This window comes from Panthera tigris, chromosome C2 (assembly GCF_018350195.1).
Source record: "Panthera tigris isolate Pti1 chromosome C2, P.tigris_Pti1_mat1.1, whole genome shotgun sequence".
NCBI classification, from domain to species: Eukaryota; Metazoa; Chordata; class Mammalia; order Carnivora; family Felidae; genus Panthera; species Panthera tigris.
Genome location: NC_056668.1, coordinates 66809046 through 66832101, shown reverse-complemented (window position 1 = coordinate 66832101; position 23056 = coordinate 66809046). Strand labels below are relative to the sequence as shown.

The 23056-nt window shown below is 35.2% G+C and overlaps 1 protein-coding gene across 11 annotated transcripts in view; it reads left to right on the top strand.

Annotated features, from left to right (window-relative positions):
• Positions 1-207: 207 nt before the first annotated feature.
• GOLGB1 (golgin B1) overlaps positions 208-23056 on the top strand; it is a 90198-nt gene continuing 67349 nt past the window's right edge. For 5 of the 11 annotated variants that reach the window (XM_042956956.1, XM_042956958.1, XM_015544795.2 and 2 more), the window contains exons 1-2: positions 209-327; positions 22628-22722. In XM_042956956.1, the coding sequence (XP_042812890.1) occupies positions 22630-22722 (93 nt within the window). In that variant the 5' untranslated portion in view covers positions 209-327; positions 22628-22629. Of the gene's footprint in view, positions 328-2913; positions 3916-21441; positions 21471-22627; positions 22723-23056 lie in introns of those variants that run through there. The other 6 variants (XM_042956960.1, XM_015544796.2, XM_042956959.1 and 3 more) reach the window with 4 other exon arrangements.

The window sequence follows — 23056 nt, the reverse complement described above, 5'->3', positions numbered from 1 at the left end:
TTGCTCACGTCTGACTCCGCCCCCCCCTCCATTTGTTAGAGACCATTGGCTCTTTCTTTGAGGAAGAGGAGAGTTTCCTAATGTTGATTGGTTTCCGTCATTGTTGATGGGTTAGTTACAAACAAGGCGTGCCTGGTCTCCCTGGTAACGCTCTGCCAACAGCTCTGATTGGTTCTTGTCCTAATCCCATCTTCCGTCCCAACTGCGAGTGGTTGAGTCCCTTGACGGGGCGCGGCGGTGGTAGGTGTCGCGTACGGGATTCCCGAGCTGACGTGGCTTAAATTTGGGAGGGGGGCAGCTGGCGCCTCCGGCCGCAGCCTCTTCCAGGTGAGTGAGGGATACTCCCCAACTCCTCCCTTCTTTGAGTCTTTTAACGGTCACCCCTCCGCAGGGGCTGCCGAAGCGGCCACACTCGGGTCCCCTCCCTGCCCCTCCTCTTCCTATTCCGTCCTGGATCCAGCCCTACACACGCCTCCTTTCACCTACCAGGCCTAGTTCTAGTTGCCCACATGCCAGCTGGCCCTTTGGAAGGGCTTTGGGGGTCTCACTGCGCGGCCTCGGGGCACATATGCGCGGTCTGCTCCCTCCCCAGGACGTTTCTTCTCCCGGATCGACGGAGAGGGCTCTCGGGTCAGTCCTGTCCTCTCGGCCTTGTTCCCTGAGCGGCCTGTTCAGGCCGCCCTGGGTTCGCAGTAGCTGACGTCGGAGAAAACCTGTCTGGCCCCTGTGCTCAGGTTCTAAACTTAGTTTCCGGAAAGGGAAGCGGGACCCAAAGGAATGAACGCCCTTCAGGGCGGAGATCACAGAAACGGTGGAGATAAAATGCAAAAAGGGACCTGGCAAAAGATCCTGCTAATGAGTTGCTGGTGAGATTTGGAGAGAGGAATAATCTTTGCGACGCCTTCAGCACTAAAATCCCAGGAATCAGGGGTAGACATACTGTTAGAGAAAGAGAATCCTGAAGAAAGTTCTGGAGGAAAAAGAACTTGATTTGGTGCTGTGGAGGATATTTATCTGCTTAAGGGGAGTGGTGTGTGGGAGTGCGAAGAGGAAAGTGAGTTCCTTGACAAATGAGGAATATATTTGTCCGACTTATTTTAAGAGTTCCATTTGGTCTGTGGGGAAAGGACAGTTTAAGTGTAGGACAGAGATATTTAAAATCACTGGATAAGTACTTTCACTTTTGGCGATAGTTGGAAGCTTTCTGAACTCTTAAAGAACCTTACGGTTCTTTTTGCAAGATGGCAGTGGAGAACTCCTTACAGACAGGCTTGGAGGCCTTTCCAGAAACACGAAGTAATTAAAATTTGCATGGTCAGAATGACTATGAATGGTCAAACCCAGTAAACATTAACCTGGAAATGGCAGGATTTGGTCATGGAATAGATATAGGAAGAAGTTGAAGAGAACTAAAAAGTTGCAACCATTATACACTGACAGTTTCACAACTTTTACTTTTCATCCCTTGACCATGTACTTTTACTTAAATGCTTTCCTTTTCACTGCATTAACTTCGTTTGACCACATCAGTAGTTCCTAAACATTTTTACACACCCTATCAGTAGAACGTTTTTGAACAAGCATATTCCAAATATGTTATATTTAATTATGGATACCATATGCATAGCACAGTAAACATATACAAAAACGTATTTAAAAGGATGAAAAAAAAATCTTGCCTACTCTCCAGGACACTCCTAACCCAATTTGGGAACCATTATAAAGTTTGTTTATTTTACAAGAAGGCTGTTTACATTTCTAAGTATCTACAGACTGGATGGAGAAAACTTTTTTTTTTTTTTTTTTTTTGAGGTCCTCCATTCTTCTGGAATGGGACCTCCTAGAAATCCTCTTCAGGCGATCCATCTTTTTTCCCTCTGCTTGAGTCTTAAAGGCCCCCTATCTTTTTCCCTTTTGCATTAATGGATTAATTAAAAGGATGTCGATTTTATCCATTTATAAAAATAATAAATCATTCATAAACTTCTCTTGGTTAAATACTGTTAGGAATAAATTATTTGGAACACATCTCACCACTGATCATCACATACCAGTCTGTTGTTAGGAACCACTATATAAAAGGAGGTTAGGCTCTCTACTACTATATTTTTAATTCAGCCATGTAAAAATCAGCAGTATGTACTTTAGGTAAGTTGAAATTCAATACAAAAGGGTATAATATAAAAACAAAAATCTCTTTCTCCCCTATCTACTGGCCTTTTTCTCATTCCCTACTTCCCAGAAGTAAGCATTGTAAATAATTTGTTTCTTCTTAAGAAACTTTCTGATCAGACTCAAGCACTTACCTAATATGTATCCCCCTCCTATTTCTTTCCCACAAGTGGAGTCATGATACACATACTATTCTATACCTTTCTTTTGCCTCTTGATACTATATTTTTTTCTATCCATAAGTATTAAAGTACCTCATTCTTTTAAAAGGCTATACAGCATGTCCTTGTAGAAATGTCAAAATGTACTTAGTGTGTTCCCTATTGATGGGCATTGGATTGTATTTATTAGGCATCACAAACACTGCTGTAGTGAATATATAAGTATATGAGTGCTCTCATAGCCCCAGCCCTAATTTCAGCCCCAGTGATGAATGTTGGGTGATGAGGTTACTCACAAAATAGATTCTTTTTTGTATATCTCCATCAGCCAAGAAGCTTTATGGTGCTCTGTGATTAGTTAAAATATATAATCTCTCTTATGCTGTAGTTTACAAACCTTAAAACTGGGGATATTGATAGTACCTCCTTGTTGGGGTTGTTTTAATAATAAAAAAGTAAAGTAATGAGGATATATAAGTTTTTATATGTAAAGCTATTGAAATAATACTTAGTGCATAGTACTGCTTATATAAATTATATCTACCATTTACTTCTAAATTTGTTAATGAAAACATTTTTTTGTGTCATGAAAATTAGCTTTTCATTTTGTAATTGTAAAGTTATATCATAATATTGGATATGTTTTTTCCAGCTGTATAGCACCATTTCCTCTCAGTTCCTCAAGCCAATTGAAAATCACTTTGAGAATTAAGGAATTAAGGAAAACTACCCAGGCTCAACCAAGTACACTTTAAATAAATTTGAGGAGTGACTTGGAGATCTCACCATTTTCTGTGGGAAAATGTGATTTAAATTCCAAAGCATATGTGTACCCAGGCATGCACTATCTTCGATTATTTATTTTTTTTTATTTTCCCATGCATTTTGTACTAAGTTTTCTGTGGTTAGGGACATTACTTATATTTCTTTTTATGTTTTTGTGGCTCCTGGCATTATGCTCCATGCCAAGTAGGTACTTTGAAAATAATTATTTATAGCAAGCAGTGAAGACTTTGCAAAAATAATACTTATTAAATTTCTAGTGCCACCTCAACAGACGAGTGTTGAGATCCTGTGGCAGTGTTTGTGGAAGGTGTAGCTAGCATTGACTTGAAAGATTGTTTTATTTGCCTGTTTTATTGAAGGCTGGCCTTGGCATGAAGCCCTGATTTTTTTTCTTTTCCCAAATTGCTGGTCATAATTCTGGTGCTTTATAAAACAATAGCAAGAGCATTTTTTGTCCCAGCAGTCACACATATTCCTTACATGAATTTATTACAGTGAACATGAATATTTTCCCCCATTTGTCCATTTCTGTCCTACAGTGAGCCTAAACAGAGGGATAGATCCATCTTTCTTCATTTGGCTTAAGCATGACTACTTTGTCTCTTTTGCCCTCAAGTTCTCAACCTTTCAACTACATAAAGCACTTAACTGTGCCTGAGATACCCTTCCCAATTACATTTCCACATTTTCCTTTTCTGTTGACAGCCATACAAATCACTCTTGAATCATGGAGTCATAGTACTGGGCGTTAGAATATTTGTCAGTCTTCTTCACTTGAAGATGAGGAAACTGTAAGGTAACTTACCCAGCATAGTACAGCCTCTTTGTGTTGGAGCCAGAACTGAAGGCTCAGTTCCTGGCTCCCAATTTGGTGCTTGTTCCACTACTTCCTTTCTCATGGACCTGTCCGATTATTGTATATCTTTGAGAAACTCCTTTTACTTTGACCTGAAATGGTACATCCTTTATACTGATCTTTCCTTTCTTAAAATGTACATATTTTTAAATGGTTATGTGAGGAAAGTAACCTATTTTTCATTTGAAGAGCTTTTTATCTTATTCAGTAATGCTTTTTTAGTAGAGATACTTTGAAATGTATTCATTTCTCTTGAGTGTCAGTTTTCTTTATCTTAAAATGGCAATGATGATGATACTGATCTTGCAGATTTTGTGAGAATTATAGAGAAATTTGTATAAAGTACATATTGCTCAATAATTATTTCCAATAATATTATCATGATCCTATGTTCATTTGTATGTATCTTCATGTGCAGTAATTTTCAGTAGGCTGCTGGTGGAGACACACCCTTCTCAGGAGGATGAATCAAAATCTCATGCATGGCAGTGGTGGATACCAATGGTGGGGAGAGTTTGAGAAAACATTTGGGATTTTAATTGTATATTTGGGGGGAAAAAAAAAAACGTTCCCAATAGAAATTACATATCCCTCACAGTCTTCTTGGCTAATGGTGATATACAAAAGATTTGATTTAGGGCATACCACCTTCAGTATACATGTGTGCATACGTTTGGCCACAGATGATAACATGTTTTACATTTCTCTAAAGGTCCTATGGTTCTAAGATGGTTGGGAATGTTGCCACAATGTCTGAAATCTCAGTACTTTCTCTATTTAGCCCTAAAGGTAGTAGCAGAAGCAAGCAGGAGAATCCAAGCTAGTTAGAGCAGAAAGTGTGAGTACGAACAGAAGGACTATGATAGAGGTGGGTTGAGGGTTGGTTTGAGAATCTGAAGTGAAGATGATGGGAAGTGGCCAGTGATTGAGGTATTTATAGGTCATGGTGTGTGACCAAGCCACGGGTTAAGTTGAGTAACTCTGTTATAGACGGCTCTAGCTGTTAATTGATTTTTTAAAAGACCTTTTTATTGTAAAATAAAACTCAAGAAGAAAAACACACACACACCAAAAGACATATAGCTTGATGAATTATTAGGAGGTAAGCATTCTTATCATAACTGTGAGGTCAAGAAATCTAACTTTGTCAGTCATCTGAGAAACTCCTCCATTTGCTCTCTCCTTCCTTTCACAGTAATCACTTCCTTGTGGTTTCTCTATGGTTTTATCACCCAAATGTGAATCTTTTCCCTCCCTTCCCCCCTTTTTAACTCAGTGTCTCTTAAGTCCTTTCCTTATAATTTTTGTTGAAGAACTTACACTTTTTGACCTGTGGAGTTTCCCACACTCTGAGAATTTCACTTTCATGGGGCAATTCAGCATATTCCTGTATCCTTTGTATCCAGTTCTACCATTTTGTTTTCATTTGTTAGCTGAAATATTTTATATGGATATGGATCCCCTTATCTACTATTTGGTTCCTGAATGGTAAAGTTCAAATAGAAAAGTCAAGATAAATCCTTGACTTTGTTAGTTTTCAAGATACTTAGTTTACCTGATGAGTTTAATATGAACTTGTGGATTGAAGTATTTTTGGTGGGTTTCAATCTATTGCAATTGATATTCTTCTTAGAAACTCACTTGTTCCTTTGGCCTGTGAGAACCTTCTCAATTTGGATCCTGGGTCCTTTTTTTTGTTTGTTTTTTGTTTTTGTTTTTTTTAGGAAAAAAATGAAATTCACTTTTATTAATGAAGATATCATTGTGTATACTAAATTTACAAAGAAAAATCTATCAAAAACCACATAGAACTAATGGGTACATTTAACAAGGTCACATGATACAAGGTCAATATGGAAACATAAATTATATTTGTATGTAGAGCAACTATTTGGAAAATAATAGTAAAACAATATTAGAGTAGAATAAAAAATTTAAATACATAGGGATAAATTCAACAAAGTATGTGTAAACCCTGTACTATTAAAATTATAAAAAAAATACTGACAGAAATTTTAAAAGACCATAATAAATCCCTGTTTCTGGATTATAAAACTGGATCACATATTGGTTTTTTTTTTCCCCCAGGTCCTTTTGACATGACTCTAGTTAGCCTTTGATTGCTTCCTTGCTATTTGTATGACAAGATGTTTTAGGCTTATTGTGTACATTTCCTATTTCAGAACAGGAATTAGCCATTTCTCTGAGAAGCTCTCCTACTTAAAAACATTTTTAATGGAAAATAGTATTGCAAGACCCCAATCTAGCACTAGAGATGTTCATTGCCTCTCAGTTTATCATTATTTTTAAGCCTTTTCAGTGGACAAAGCTAGGAAAATAGATGTACTGAGGTAAAATGCCTTGTAAGTTTATACTGATGCTTTCAACTCAAATCCAAGATCAGTTTTTATCTTGAGGTTCTTAATTTCTTCTGTTTTACACCTGTATTACCTTTTTTCACATTGAAAATATGATAGAATTACTATGCCTGTTAATTGCTCAATTATTGCACTTTAATTCCACATGGTACATGTGGTACTTGTCAAGGAATAATAATACTAATACAGTCACCACTAATGTTGGTTATTGAAAATAGTTCTAAAGGGTTTTTTTTTTTTTTTTTTTTTGCATATATGATTCACATTCTTCCCAGGTTTTCTTCATGGTAGCCCTGTATATTGTTAGAGCATGTAATTATTTAATATTATGTTCTCTCCGTATCAGTGTTAGTTCTACAAATAACTATATTTAGTGCTTACCACCAGTCTTTATGATGATGTTTCTTTGATCATTTTGGTCATCTCAAGCTTTCTCTTTAGTAGGTGCCTTAGGAAATGTTCGTGGGAAAATTTTTCATGAATTTTCTTGCATGCTTTTAACATTCTCTCTGTGCTTTTTATATCAAAAATGAAGGTCATTTTTGCTGAAAATAAAATCCTTGGCTCACATTTTCTTTCCCTGAATATCTCAAATGTGGAACTCTAGGATATTTTTCCTGGCAAAAACATTATAAAAAGTCTGATATTATTATTATTATTATTATTATAATTAGACAAGTCACATGATCTTTTGACCTAAATCTTAAAGATTATTTTTAAGTCCATTAGTTTTACTAGAATGTCTTCTTGGTCATTATGGGTTGATAACCCCTGTTACATGGTAGACTCTTTCAATATGTAGCTTCAAAGTTCAGAATTTAAAATTTCAGTTAAATGCTCTTCAGTTTTAGCTTTTTGTGTCTTTTCTGTAACTTTGGTTACAGAAACTTTGGTTTTCTTCTGCAGGGAATTTGGTTGTCCACAGTGCTTATCATCAATCTTTATCACTTTCTTCTGGTTCCCTTTGTATTGATTACCTTTAAAAATTTTTTTAAGAATAAAAAAATTTTTATTGGGATGCCTGGGTGGCTCAGTTGGTTAAGCGTCTGGCTCTTGGTTTCAGCTCAGGTCATGATCTTGGGGTCATGAGATCGAGCCCCAAGTCGGGCTCTGCACTGACAGTGTGGAGCCTGCTTGGAAGTCTCTGTCTTCCTTTCTGTATGCCCCTCCCCTACTCAAACATGTGCCTCCCCCCACTAAATAAATAGTAAACAAACTTAAATAAAAAAATTATTAGGAATAATTTTAGGTTTACTATAGAAAATATGTAGACAGTTTAGAGTCAACTATACTCCTGACAAAGTGAATTTGTCAAAACTAAGAAACCAGTGATGATTCATAACTAACCTCCATACTTTCTTTTAATTTCATTAGTTTCAACATTAATGTCCTTTTTTCTTTTTTTTTTAAATTTTTTTTTCAACGTTTTTTATTTATTTTTGGGACAGAGAGAGACAGAGCATGAACGGGGGAGGGGCAGAGAGAGAGGGAGACACAGAATCGGAAACAGGCTCCAGGCTCCGAGCCATCAGCCCAGAGCCTGACGTGGGGCTCGAGCTCACGGACCGCGAGATCATGACCTGGCTGAAGTCGGACGCTTAACCGACTGTGCCACCCAGGCGCCCCGATGTCCTTTTTTCTGTTCCAGGATCAAATTATAGGACATCACATTGTATTTAGTTCATTCCTTTTTCTTTCTTTTTAAAAATTGAGATAAGTGTAGAGTCATATGCACTTGTAATGAAATAATACAGAAAGATCCCTTGTACACTTTGTCTTGTTTCCCTCAAAGTTTAAAATTTTATAAAACTATTGTGTAATATCACAACCAGGATACTAACATTAATACACTCCCACCTTTATATGTGTGTGTGTAAGTTCTATACAACTTCATCACCTATCTAGGTTCACGTATCCACTGCTACAGTTAAGATATCAAAAAGTTCCAACACAAGAACACCTTCTGTTGTTTTTTTATAACTTCAACCACCTCCTGCCTTTCTGCTTCCAAACCCTCCATAAGCATGGGCAACCACTGATCTGTCTTCCATTTCTAAAATTTTGTGACTTCAAAAATATTATATAGGTGTAGGATTATATAGTATGTAACTTTTGGAAAATTGGCTTTTTTTTCATTCAGCAGGAGATTCATCGAAATTATTGGTTTGTTCCTTTTGATTGCTGTGTAGTGTTCTATGGTATGTATATACCACAGTTTGTTTAACCATTTTCTTGTCAAAGGACTTCTTTGCTGATTACAGTTTTGGGCTCTTACAACTGAAGCTACTATGAACATCCATGTACAGGTTATTGCGTGAATTTAAGATTTTGTTTCTCTGAGACAAATGCCTAAGAGTAAAATTGCTGGGTCATAAGGTAGTTGCATGTTTAGTTTACAGGTAATTTCTTTTTGATTTATAAAATTATCCTTTATCTTAACTTTCTTTTTTTCCTTAAGGCATGACTTATGAATGTTCATTTTCCTGGGTATTTTTTGTTTGTTTTAGTTTTATCTCATTTCCAAAATGATTTTTAAAACTTTTCAATTATTTCTTGAGTTTCCTCTTCAGTTTTGGGTTTTTCTACTGGGGAAGGTAAATTGATAAATATATTTGTTTTAATTTATTTCAAATCGAAGAAAACCTATACATGTGTTCAGCCAAGTTTGCATCATAGAACAACCTATCAAAGTTTAATCTTTCTTTTGTAAAAGTAAATATGATACATATCTCTATCATATACTTAACTATTTGTGCTCTGGTGTGCTCTTAGTTGGTGTATAAAAATGTATCAATTATAGTCAGCTATTAATTTTTGTTAACAAAATGTTAATATTGGAAATAGATATTGTCATTGTTATTTTTGAACTTTATTGAAGTATAATTGACAAAAATGTACATGTCTAAAGTACACAATGTAATATTCTGCTATACATAGACATGTTAAATGATGACCTCAATCAAGCTAATTGAAATATGGAAAGTACCCATCACCTCACATAATTACCATTTTGTGTTTGTGGTGAGAACATTTAAGATGTACTCTGTTAGCAAATTTCAGGTATACAGTACAGTGGGTTTTTTAAAAAATATTTATTTATTTTTGAGAGGGAAAGAGTGAGCAAGCTGGAGAGGGGCCAAGAAAGAGGAAGACAGAAGATCTGAAGCAGGCCCTGTGCTGACAGCAGAGAGCTCGATGTGGGGGTTCACTTGAACCACCCAGGTGCCCCAATACAGAGTTTTAAAAAAAATGTTTATTTTGAGAGAGAGAGAGAGAGAGAGAGAGAGAGAGAGAGAGAGAATGAGTCTCAAGCAGGCTCCACGCTCAGCATGGAGCCCAATGTGGGGCTCAATCACACGAATGCAAGGTCATGACCTGAGCCAATATCAAGAGTTGGATGCTTAATCGACTGAGCCACTCAAGTGCCCCTCAATAAAGTGTTATTAACTGTAGTCACCATGCTGTACATTAGATCTCCAGAATTTATTCATTCTGCATAACTGAAAGTTTGTATCCTTTAACAAATATCTCTTTATTTCCCTTACCCACTTTTCCTTGGCAACCACTATTTTACTGTCTGCTTCTACAAGTTTGACTTTTTTAGATTCTGTGCATAAGTGAAATCATGCAATATTTGTCTTTCTGTACCTGGTTTTATTTCACGTAGTATAATGTCCTCTAGGTCCATCCATGTTCTTGTAAATGACAGGATTTCATTATTTTTTTAGGGCAGAATGATATATCATACACACACAATTTTCTTTATCTGTTCATGTATCAGTAGACACTTAGGTTGATTCTATATTTTAGCTATTTGTGAGTAATGCTGCAGTGAACATGGCATTTCAGATATCTCTTTAAGATACTGCTTTCATTTCCTTTGGATATATACCTAAAAGTGGCATTCCTGGGTCATATGGTAGTTCTATTTTTAAATTTTTTGAGGAACCTCCAGACCTTTTTGTGTAATAGCTGTATCAATTAATATTCTTACCAACAGTGTACAAGGGTTCCTTTTTCTCCACATCCTGGCCAACACTTGTTATCCATTGTTTTTTTGAAAATAGCCATTCTAACAGGTATGAGGTGATATTGTGTGTGTGTGTGTGTGTGTGTGTGTTTAAAATTTAAATTCAAGTTAGTTAACATATAGTGTAGTATTGGTTTCAGGAGTAGAATTTAGTGATTCATCACCTACATATAACACCTGGTGCTCATCCCAACAAGTGCCCTTCTTAATGCCCATAATCCGTTAAGCTCATCTTCCCACCTGATATTGTGGTTTTAATTTGTATTTCCCTGATGATTATTGGTGTTGAGCATTTTTTTTCATACAACTTGCCCATTTGTATGTCTTCTTTGGAGAAATATCTGGCCAGTTCCGTTCCCCATTTTAAAATCAGATTGTTTCTTGCTATTGAATTGTTTGAATTTCTCACATATATTTTGGATATTAATCCTTTATCAGATGTATGGTTTGCAAATATTTTTTCCTGTTCTGTAGGTTGTCTCTTTATTCTGTTGTTTCCTTTGCTGTGGAGCTTTTTAGTTTGATGCAATCTCATTTGTCTATTTTTGCTTTTGTTGTGTGTACTTTTGAGGTCGTATTCAAGAAATTATTGTCAAGACCAATGTTAAGAAGCTTTTCCCCTCTGCTTTCTTCTGCTAGTTCTACAGTTTCAGGTCTTGTGTTTAAGTCTTTAATACAGTTTGAGTTGATTTTTGTGTGCAGTATGAGATAGGGTCCAGTTTCATTCTTCTGCATGTGGATACCAGTTTTCTCAGCACCACTATTAAAATAGGGCCTATCCTTTCCCCATTGTGAATTTTTGGCACCTTTTTTGAACATCAGTTCGATGTAAATGTATGGATTTATTCCTGGGCTCTTTATACTGTTCTAGAGGTCTGTATGACTGTTTTCTGCAAGTATCTTAATGTTTCGATTGTTATAGCTTTATGTTCTATTTTGAAAGCAAAAGTGTTATGCCTCCAGCTTTATTCTTGCTCAAGATTGCTTTGGCCATTCTAGATCTTTTGTGGTTCCATATGGTTTAGATTTTTCTTTTTTTAATTTCTGTGGAAAAAAAGGCATTGGAATTTTGATAGGGATAGCATTGAATCTGTAGATTGCTTTGAGTGGTATAGGCTTTTAATAATGTTTTTCAAGCCTGTGAACATGGGATACCTTTCCATTTATTTGTGTCTTCTCAGTTCCTTTCATCAATGTCTTATAATTTTCAGTATACAAATCTTTCACATCCTTTGTTAAATTTATTCCTTTTTAAAAAAAATATAATTTATTGTCCAGTTGGCTTCCATACAACACCCAGTGCTCATCCCAGCAAGTGCCCTCCTCAATGCCCATTACCCACTTTCCCTTCTCCCCCACCCCACATCAACCCTCAATTTGTTCTCTGTATTTAAGAGCCTCTTATGGTTTGCCTCCCTCCCTGTCTGTAACTTTTTTTCCCCTTTCCCTCCCCCATGGTCTTCTGTTAAGTTTCTCAAGATCCTCTTTCAACAATAGCCAAATTATGGAAAGAGCCTAAATGTCCATCAACTGATAAATGGATAAAGATGTGGTTTATATATACAATGTTAAATTTATTCCTAAGTATTTTATTTTTTAAAATGCTGTTATAATTGGCTTTATTTTCTTAATTTTGAGGGGATAGTTTGTTGTTGGTACAGAGAAACATAATTTTTGTATACTGATTTTATATCCTGAAACTTTATTGAATTAGTTTGTTAGTTGTAATAATTTTTAAAAGTTTTTTAAATGTTTTTTTATTTATTTTTGAGAGAGAGGCAGAGCACCAGAGGGGGAGGGGCAGAGAGAGAGGGAGACCCAGGATCTGAAGCAGGCTCCAGGCTCTGAGCTTTTAGCACAGAGCCCCACCCGGGACTCCCTGGAACCCATGAACTGTGAGATCATGACGTGAGCTGAAGTCAGACCCTTAACTGACTGAGCCACCCCAGCACCCTGGTTGTAATAATTTTTTGGTGAAATCTTTAGGGTTTCTTATATGTAAGGCCATGTTATCTGCAAAAAGAAAATTTTGCTGCTTTCTGATTTGGGTGCCTATTATTTCTTTTCCTTGCCTCATTGATCTGGTTAGGACTTCCAGTACTATATTGAATAGATGTGGTGAGAATGGGCATCTTTATCGTCTTTCTGATTTTAGAGGAAATGCTTTTAGCTTTTTACCATTGAGTATGATATAACTGTGGGCTTGTATATGGCCTTAATTATACTGAGGTACATTCCTTCTGTACTTACTCGGTTGAGAGTTTTTATCATGAAAGGATGTTGAATTTTTTTAATGCTTATTCTCCATCTATTGAGATGATTATGTGATATTTATCATTCCTTCTGTTAATTTAGTACATCACATTTATTGATTTGTGGATGTTGAACCATCCTTGTATTTTAGGAATAAATCCTACCTGACATGGTGAATGATCCTTTTAATGTGATGTTGAATTGAGTATGCTGGTATTTTGTTGAGGATTATTGCATCTATTTCATCAGGGATACTGGCCTATAATTTCCTTGTTGTGTCCTTGTCTGGATTCAGTATCCAGGTAATACTGTCCTCATAAAATGAATTTGAAAGTGTTTCCTCTCCTTCAGTTTTTTTTAGACTAGTTTGAGAAGGATTAGCATTAATTCTTCTTTAAGCATTTTTTTAGAGTTTACTAGTGAAGCCATCAAGTTCTGGGCATTTCTTTGTTGAGAGGTTTTTGGGTCAATCTTTATGTTATTGGTTTGTTCAGATTTTGTTTCTCATGATTCATTCTTGATAAGTTGTATGTTTCTAGGAATTCATCTGTGTCTTCCAAGTTATCCAATTTTTTTGCATATAGTTATTCATGGTAGTCTCTTAAGATCCCTTATATTACTGTATTCTCAGTTGTAGTGTCTCCTCCTTCACTTATGATTTTATTCATTTGAATCTCTCTTTTCTTAGTCTAGCTAAAGGTTTGTCAATTTTGTTTATCTTTTCAAAAAACCAGTTACATTGAAAAACTTAGTTTTATTGGTGTTTTCTATTGTTTTTTAAGTCTCCATTTCCTTTATTCCTGCTTTGATAATTATTTATTTCCTTCCTTCTGCTTTCACCTTAGTTTTTCTTTTGCTAGATCCTTGAAGTGTCAAGTTACAATGTTTGAGATCTTTCTTTTTTCTTAATGTAGGAGGCTATCTCCACAAACTTTCCTCTTAAAACTGCTTTTGCTGTGTCTCATTAAATTTCCATGGATATGCCATGTTTCCATTTTCATTTGTCTCAATATAATTTTTTATTTCCTTTGTGATTTCTTCTTTGACCCATTGATTCAGGAGCATATTGTTTAATTTCCACATATTTGTGGATTTTCCAATATTCTTCTTGCTATTTTTTGCATATTAAAAGTAATTTTATTTCTTCTTTTAATGTTTTTTTTCTTTAAATTTAATTCCAGTTAGTGATCATACAGTCTTGTATTAGTTTCAGGTGTACAATATGGTGATTCAGCAATTACATACATCACCTGGTTCTCATCACAAGCGCACTCCCTAATCCCCATCACTTATTTAACCCATCTTCCACTATATCCCCTCTGGTAACCATCAGTTCTCTGTAGTTAAGACTTTGTTTTTTGTTTCTCTCTCTCTTTGATTTTTAGTTTCATACCATTGTCATCAGAAATAATACTCGATATGATTTCAATATTCTTAAATTTGTAAAGACTTATTTTGTGGCCCAATATATGATCTATATCCTAGATAGTGTTCCATGTGCACTTGAAATGAATGTATATTTTGCTGCTTTTGTTATGTATATGTCTGTTAGGTCCATTTAATTTAATGTGTAGTTCAAGTACATTGTTTTCTTATTGCTTTCTTATGCTTTTATTGCTTTTCTGTCTGGATGACATATCTGTTGTAAGGGAATTGAAGTCTACCACTATTATTGTATTGCTGTGTATTTCTGCCTTCAGTTCTGCGAACATTTGCTTAATATATTTAGCTTTCTGATACTGGGTGTATACATATTTATTTACAAGTATTATATCCTCTTGATGAATTAACCCCTTTATCATTTACCCCTTTACCATTGACCTTTTCTCTGCCTGTCATTACAGTTTTTAACTAAAAGTTTATTTTGTCTTTTATTAGTCACCTTTGCTTTCTTTTGGTTACCATTTGCATGGAATATCTTTTTCCATCTCTTCACTTTCAGTCTCTGTGTAACCTTAGAGCCAGTGAGTCTCTTGTATGCAGCATATAGTTGGATTTTGTTTCTTAAATCCATTCAGCCACTCCATGTCTTTTGATTGTATAATTTAATCCAATTATATTTAAAGTAATTTTTGAAAGAATTTACTATTGCCATTTTATTAATAGTTTTCTGACTGTTGTGTGGTTCATTTGTTCCTTTCTTCTCTTGCTGCTTTTATGGGTATTTCAGTTTCTGACGTATGGCTTTTCATGTCTTACATCATTTTGATTTAGTAGGTTGTAATTTTGAGTTATTTTGAGCATGACTCTTTGACATACTTCCATTTTCTGTATGGATATTATTCTGCTATTTTTCTTAAAATGACTTTGTATGGAGATTGTGTTACTTTTCAGGTGCTCATTTTTGTGTTAATTTAATGTTGCTAAACTTTTAGAAGGACATTTATTTTGGATAGCCTTTCTAACTTCACAGAGTTCCCTCTTACGTTGTTTTCCAATATTGGTTCAAATATGTGGCCATTGGATTTCTGAGATTTCCTGACTCCTTTTCTACTACCCCCAGCTCACTCTTTATCTGGATCTTCCTTTGTTGTCTGTTGACTCAGTTTTGATGAATTTTGGTTCTGCTCTTACTAGAGGCCCTGTTCTGAAAGAGAGCCATGACTCTTCAGTTTTGAGAGTTCAGGGGCCCAGACTCTTTAGTCATTTTAAATCTTGCAGGCTCCTTGCTCTTATGTGTGTTGGAGTATGGATATACCTCCCTCTTTCAGCTGCTATTCTTTAATTGGCTCAGCACATTTTCCAGTGAATACCCACTGGCTATTTTGTGGTTCTCTTGGTTTATGTGTCACAGTCTTATAGCTTCTGTATGGCAGCATATTTTTACCTCTTTCCTCTTAAGGTTTTTGGATGGAGAATTAAATATACATAGGATAGATTAACAGGGAAAGCATACAGATTTATTTAGTATAAATTTTAAGTGACACTGGAGCCCTCATAAGGAAATGAAAACTAAAAGAAGCAATTAGAATGGAACACTTATATATTGAGTTGGACAAGGAGCAGTAAATTGTGATAACAGTACAAGGCAAAGGGGTAGTTAATCATGGAAAAGTGACTAGGAAGACAAGGATTCACATACAAGGTTTGTTTGTACAGATTCCTCTTGGCTTCAACTCCCCATCCCTGGAGATAAGAATGTTACTTTCCTTCTAATATAAGGAGGACATCTTCCATATGAGGTTTTGTATCTTGCTTTCAGGAAGAAAAAGGAGAGGTCAGAGCATCCTTCTTGTACCTGCTATTTTTCAAGTGCCTTTAGCTCCAAAATAATCTTTAAGCCAAAGTGACAGATTTTGGGGTGGAACATTCTGCCACTCTTCACTTCCCTTTTCCTCCCACATGGACAACAATGACATGCAGATCTTGTGGCTGTTGGTGGTTTATCTATATCCATGTTTATTTTAGAGTTTGTGGGAAACTTTGTCACATTGTTTTTTTGGTAAAGCCTGTATATGGGTTTTTAGTTTTGTTATCTAGTTGCTTTGTCAATTTTTATGTGGGACATCAGGAAGTTCCATAATCTGTGCTGTTTGCAATCCCCATTTTTTCAGAGTCCCATCAGTTGGTTGATTTTTTTTGTGTGTGTTTATTCCTGATGTGGTCTGAAAAATCTGAAGATAAAATGATTCTGTTTGATAGAGTAGGTTCTGTTATGACTTTCTTTGATTAGTGCAAATCTATGTGCCTATTAGGCACATAGTTAATGGTGTTCATTTCTTTCACTAATGATTGCTATAGAAAATTCAGTCTTGAGAGTTGAAAACAAAGTTTAGTCTGTGTAATGGTGAGTTGTGATTTTTTTTAACTGACTATAGTTATAAGTCTCACAGCTTGAATGAGTGGTTATATATGGTCCTATATATTTATGTGTGGCCCTATGTTGCCTTTTTAGTAGTTATATATATAGTTATATGTGGTCCTATGTTGCCCTTCTAGGAGTGGTTTTCTTTTTCCTTTCCTGTTTCATGTACATCTTTTTTCTAAGTGTTATATGCTAGTTCGGTTATCCAAGATAACCTGTCATAGAAACAAAGACTTCACCACTTCCTTCTTAATTAAGGACCATGGTTGCCCTAAACATTATTACTGTTCTAAGTAGAAGAAAACTTTAGGGGTAATTGTTTTTAATTCAAGTGCTTATTTTGTACAAGAGCTTTTATATTTCTCCCTGCTGAGGCTTTTGAAGGCCAAATAACATTTTATCATTAAACAAAATTTAGTGTAATTACTTATACTAGTGCTATGCACAGTCCAGTTCTATTTTGATTTTTCCTATCAAAACATTAATATTCTCACTTCTATGGACTAGCAGTTGACACTGATCTGAATGAATGAATGAGTAAATAATAAATAAGGGATGTGTGGGTGTATGTGTATTTATATATTTGTGTGTATTATGTATGTATATTATTTTGTGTGTATTATCTATATTTGTCTTTTTCTTCTTTAGTGAGTTTTTTTAGCTTATATCTTTTAAGGAATTATCCCATTTCTTCTATGTTGATGAATTTATGGGCATAGAATTATTTGTACTGTTGTGTTACAATATTTTAATGTATGTTAGATCTGTACTGATGTCTCCTTTTTCATAACTGATATTGATAACTTGTATCTTTATTTTTTTTTCCTTGGTCAGCCTGACTAGAGCATTATCAATTTTGTTGATCTTTTCAAAGAACAAACTTTTTTTTTTTAAGTTTTTATTTTAATTCTAGTTAGCTAAGGTATAGTGTTATATTTATTTCAGGTGTACAATATAGTGATTCAACAATTCCATACATCAGAGGCACCTGGGTGGCTCAGTCAGTGAAGCATCTGACTCTTGATTTCGGCTCAGGTCATGATCTCACAGAGCCTTGCATTGGGGTCTGTGCTGTCAGCACAGAGCTTGCTTGGGATTCTCTCTCTCCCTCTTTCTCTGCCCCTCCTCCCTCAAAATAAATAAACAAACATAAAAAGAAAATTCCATATATTACCCAGTACTCATTACAATAAGTGCACTCCTTAATCCCCATCACCTAATTAACCCATCCCCTCACCCACCTCCCCTCTGGTAATCATCAGTTTGTTCTCTATAATTAAGAGTCTGTTTCTTTATTTGTCTCTTTTTTCCCCCTTTGCTTATTTGTTTTTTCTTAAATTCTTCATATGAGTGGTATCATATGGTATTTGCCTTTGTTGGACTGACTTATTTCACTTAGGATTATACTCTCTAGTTCCATCCATGTTATTGTAAATGGCAAGATTCTGTTATTTTTTTATGGTGGAATAATATTCTTTTGTGTGTACATATGTATACATATATATATACATATATGTGTGTATATACACATATATAAATATGTATGTACATATATATATGTGTGTATATACACACATATATATATGTGTATATATTTATATATACACGCATACCATATCTTCTTTATTCATCAATCTATGGACACACTTGGGCTGCTTCCATATCATGGCTGTTGTAAATAAACATAGGGGTATGTGTATCCCTTTGAAATAGTTTTTTGTATTCTTTGGGCAAATACCTAGTAGTGCAATTGCTGGATCATATGGTAGTTCTATTTTTAACTTTTTGAGGAACCTCCATACTGTTTTCCAGAGTGGCTACACTGATTTGCATTCTCACCAACAGTGCAAGAGTGTTCCTTTTTCTCCACATCCTTGCCAACACCTGTTGTTTCTTGTGTTGTTGATTTTAGCTATTCTGACAAGTGTGAAGTGATAAATCATTGTGGTTTGATTTGCATTGCCCTTATGGTAAGTGATGATGAACACCTTCTTATGTGTCAGCCATCTCCATGACTTCTTTGAAGAAATGTCTGTTCATGTCTTCTGCCCATAATTTAATTAGATGATTATTATTTTTTTTGGTGTTGAGTTTTATACTAACCCTTTATAGGATATGTCATTTGCAAATATCTTCTCCCATTCTGCAAGTTGACTTTGCATTTTGTTGATATTTCCTTTGCTGTGCAGAAGCTTTTCATTTTGATATAGTCCCAATAATTTATTTCTGCATTTTCCCCCTTGTCTTAGGAAATATATCTAGAAAAAAGTGCAACAGCCAATGTCAAAGAGGTTACTGCTTGTTCTAAGCAGTTACTGAACACTGCCTGTGTTCTCTTCTAGGATTTTTATGGTTTCAGATCTCACATTCAGTTCTTTAATCCATTTTGAATCTATTTTTGTGTAAGGTATAGGAAAGTGATCCAGTTTCTTTCTTTTTGCATGTTGCTGTCCCATTTTCCTAGTGTTTTCCTCTTCCTTATTGAAGAGAGTCTTTTTCCCATTGGATATTCTTTTCTGCTTTGTCAAAGATTAATTGGCCATATTGTTGTGGATTTATTTCTGGGTTTTCTATTCTGTTCCATTGATCTATGGGTCTGTTTTTGTGCCAGTACCATACTGTTTTGATTACCACAGTTTTGTAATATAACTTGAATTTCAGAATTGTGATGCCTACAGCTTTGTTTCTCTTTTTCATGTTGCTTTTGCTATTTGGGGTCTTTGGTGGTTCCATACAAATTGTAGAATTGTTTGTTCTAGTTCTGTGAAAAATGGTGTTGGTATTTTGAGGGGGGAGGGTTGCATTAGGTCTATTGATTGCTTTGGGTAGTATAGACATTTTAATAATAATTGTTCTTCCAACCCATGAGCATAGAATGTTTTTCCATTTCTTTGTGTCATTTACAGTTTCTTTCTTCAGTGTTTTATAGTTTTTAGAGTACAATTATTTTTCTTCTTTGGTTAGGTTTATTCCTAGGTATTTAATTATTTTTGGTGCAGTTACAAATGGGATTGTTTTCTTAATTTCTCTTCTGCTTCATTATTGGTGTATAGAAATGCAACAGATTTCTGTACATTGATTTTGTATCCTGCAGTTTTACTGAATTCATTTATCAGTTCTAGCAGTTTTTGATGGAGTCTTTTGGGTTTTCTATATATAGTATCATGTCATCTGCAAATAATGAAAGTTTCAGTTCTTCCTTACCAATTTGGATGCCTTTTATTTCTTTCTCTTACCTGATTGCTGTGGCCAGGACTTCTATGTTGAATAAAAGCAGTGAGAGTGGACATCCTTCTCTTGTTCCTAAGCTTAGAGGAAAATCTCTCAGTTTTTGATGTTGGCTGTGGGTTTTTCATATATGGCTTTTATTATGTTGAGGTATGTTCCCTCTACAGCTACTTTGCTGAAGATTTTTATCATGAATTGATATTGTACTTTATCAACTGCCTTTTCTGTATCTATTGAAATGATCTTGTGGTTCTTAACCTTCCTCTTATTGATGTGATTATCACACTGATTGATTTGCAAATATTGAACCATTCTTGTAGCCTAGGAATAAATCCTCCTTGATCATGAATAATTTTTTTAAAATACTAATTTGATTTGCTAGTATTTTGTTGAGGATTTTTAAATCTGTGTTCATCAGGGATACTGACTTGTAGTTCTCTTAAGTGGTGTCTTTATCTGTTTTTGAAATCAGTGTACTACTGGCCTCATAAAATGAATTTGAAAGTTTTCCTCCCTTTTCTATGTTTTTGCAAAATTTTGAGAAGAATAGCTAAATGGTATTCTAGTTTGGTAGAATTCACCTCTGACTTGTTTTGGTGGGAGTTTTTGACTACTGATTCACTTTCTTTTCTGTTTATCAGTCTGTTCAGATTTTCTATTTCTTGTTTCGTTTTTGATAGTTTATGTGTTTCTAGGAATTTATCTATTTCTTCCAGGTTGTCCAGTTTGTTGACATATAGTGTTTCATAATATTCTCTTATAATTGTTTGTATTTCTGTGGTGTTGGTTGTTATTTCTCCTCTCATTTGTGATTTTATTTGAGTCCTTCCTTCCTCCCTCCCCCCTCCTCCCCCCCAACTTTGATAAGTCTGGCTCCTGGTTTCATTGATCTGTGCTATTTTTTTAGTTTCCATATCATTTATTTGCTCTAATCTTTATTATTTCCTTCCTTTTGCTGGTTTTAGGTTTTGTTTGTGTTTCTTTTTTTTAGCTCCTTTAGGTATAAGGTTAGGTTGTTTATTTGAAAATTTATTACTTCTTGAGGTAGGTAGGCCCGTATTGCAATTAACTTCCCTCTTAGAACTGCTTTTGCTGCATCCCAAAGCTTTTGGACCATTATATTTTCATTTTCATTCGTTTCCATATACTTTTTTATTTCTTCTTTTGTTTCCTGGTCAACACATTCATTGTTTAGTAGCATATTATTTAACCTCCATGTATTTGTGTTCTTTCCAGATTTTTTCTTGTGATTGACTTGTATTTTCATAGCATTGTGTTCAATAACAATGTATGGTATGACTTCAGTTTTCTTGAATTTGTTTAGGCTTATTTCGTGATCTGTTCTGGAGAATGCTCCATGTGCACTTGAGAAGAATATGTATTTGGGGCACCCGGGTGGCTCAGTCAAGTTAATCGTTCGACTCTTGATTTCCTTTCAGGTCATAATCTCAGGGTTCATGAGATTGGGATTCTCTCTCTCCCTTTCTCTCTGCCCCTGCCCCACTCACACTCTCTCTCTCAAAATAAATAAACTAAAAAAAAAAAAGTCTCTTGTTACAGTCTTTGTTTTAAAGTCTGCTTTGTCCCATATAACTATTGGTACTCAAGCTCTCTTTTGACATCCATTTGCATGATAAATATTTCTCCATGCCCTATTTTCAATCTGCATGTATCTTTAGGTCTGAAATGAGTCTCTTGTAGGCAGCTTACAGATGGCCTTATTTTTTAAAATCTGTTCTGTCACGCTGTGTCTTTTAATTGGAGTGTTTAGTACATTTACATCCAAAGTAATTGTTGATAGGTATGTATTTACTGCCATTTTATTATTTGTTTTATGGTTGTTCCTGGAGATATTCTCTGATCCTTCCTTGTCTTTATCTCTTTCATAGTTTGCTGATTTTATTTAGTGATATATTTGGATTTCTTTCTCTTTATACTTTGCATATTTATTAGTGGTTTTTGATATAAGGGTACCATTAGGTTTGTATATAACCTTTTCTGCAGGTGGCAGTCTATGTTACATTCAGGTAATTTTAGTTTGAACTTACTCTTTAAGAATCATCTTTTGGTTTTAGTGATTTTCTGTATTTTTCTATTTTTAGTTTTATTAGTTTCTGCTCTAACCTGAATTTTTTTCTGCTAATGTTTGTTTTATTTTGCTCTTCTTTTTCTAATTTCCTACAGAAGCAGCACAGGTTGCTGATTTAAATCCCTTTTCCTTTTCTAATATATGCATTTAATGCTATACATTTAAACAAGGATTATATTTAAATTTTAGCAAAACCGCATAGGTTATCAGGAAACCCTCCTGAAAGAATGGGGTTCATGAGGGCACATAAAAAGAAAAATTTTGCTACATCACAGGATTTATTTGACAAAGTAGGAGAGAATAATCTTCTGGCTGGGGAAGGAATGTTAGAAGTTCATGTTTGTAAATGAAATTATGATGAAAGAAAATGGATTAAAGGTAACTTATAAGACATTTTTACTTCCCACAAAACAATTATGTATCTGTATTTTATTTAGAAAATGTTAGTGGTGGTTATTTGAGTGCAGTGCAGTTGCCACTGAAAAGAACACTATGTGACTACACTGCACATACTCAAATGCCTTTTTAAAAAAATTTTTTTAATGTTTATTTTATTTTTTGAGAGAGAGAGAGAGAGAGAGAGAGAGAGAGAGAGAGAGAGAACATGAATGGGGGAGGGGCAGAGAGAGAGGGAGGGCACAGAATCTGAAAGAGTCTCCAGGCTTTGAGCTGTCAGCCCAGAGCCTGACATGGGGCTTGAACTCACTAACCGCGAGATTATGACCTGAGCTGAAGTCGGATGCTCTACCCAGGCGCCCCTCAAATGCCTTTTTAAAGACATCATCATGCTTTTCACTTATAGATGATATAGTTGCCAGTACAAGAGAAGCCTATGTCCATTTTACTGTTTATGTTTTCTTTTCCTGCAGAAATGCTGAGCCGATTGTCAGGATTAGCCAATGTTGTTTTGCATGAATTATCAGGAGATGACACTGATCAGAATATGAGGGCTTCCCTAGACCCTGTGAGTAGCTCTGTTCTAAATTAAACTGATGAGACATATATTCTATGTTCTTCTGAGGAAAAGGAAGATAGAAGGTTTTAAGCAGCCTCCATTGTACTAGGTGGAAGAGAGGATTAAGAAAAATATTGATACTTTATAAATGATCCTTCTCCTATAAGTTTGTAGCCTATAAGCCACGGTGATGGGAGTCAAGTTCTGGATGAGATTGGAAAGATCTTTCTCATTGCCCCCTGAGCCTTGTTTAGTGCTAGCTAGATTGTTTTAACTTCTCCTCAGGTATATATCCTGTTCCCTAGGAAAGGTTTGAATAATTAGTGGCAGAACTAGGGCACCT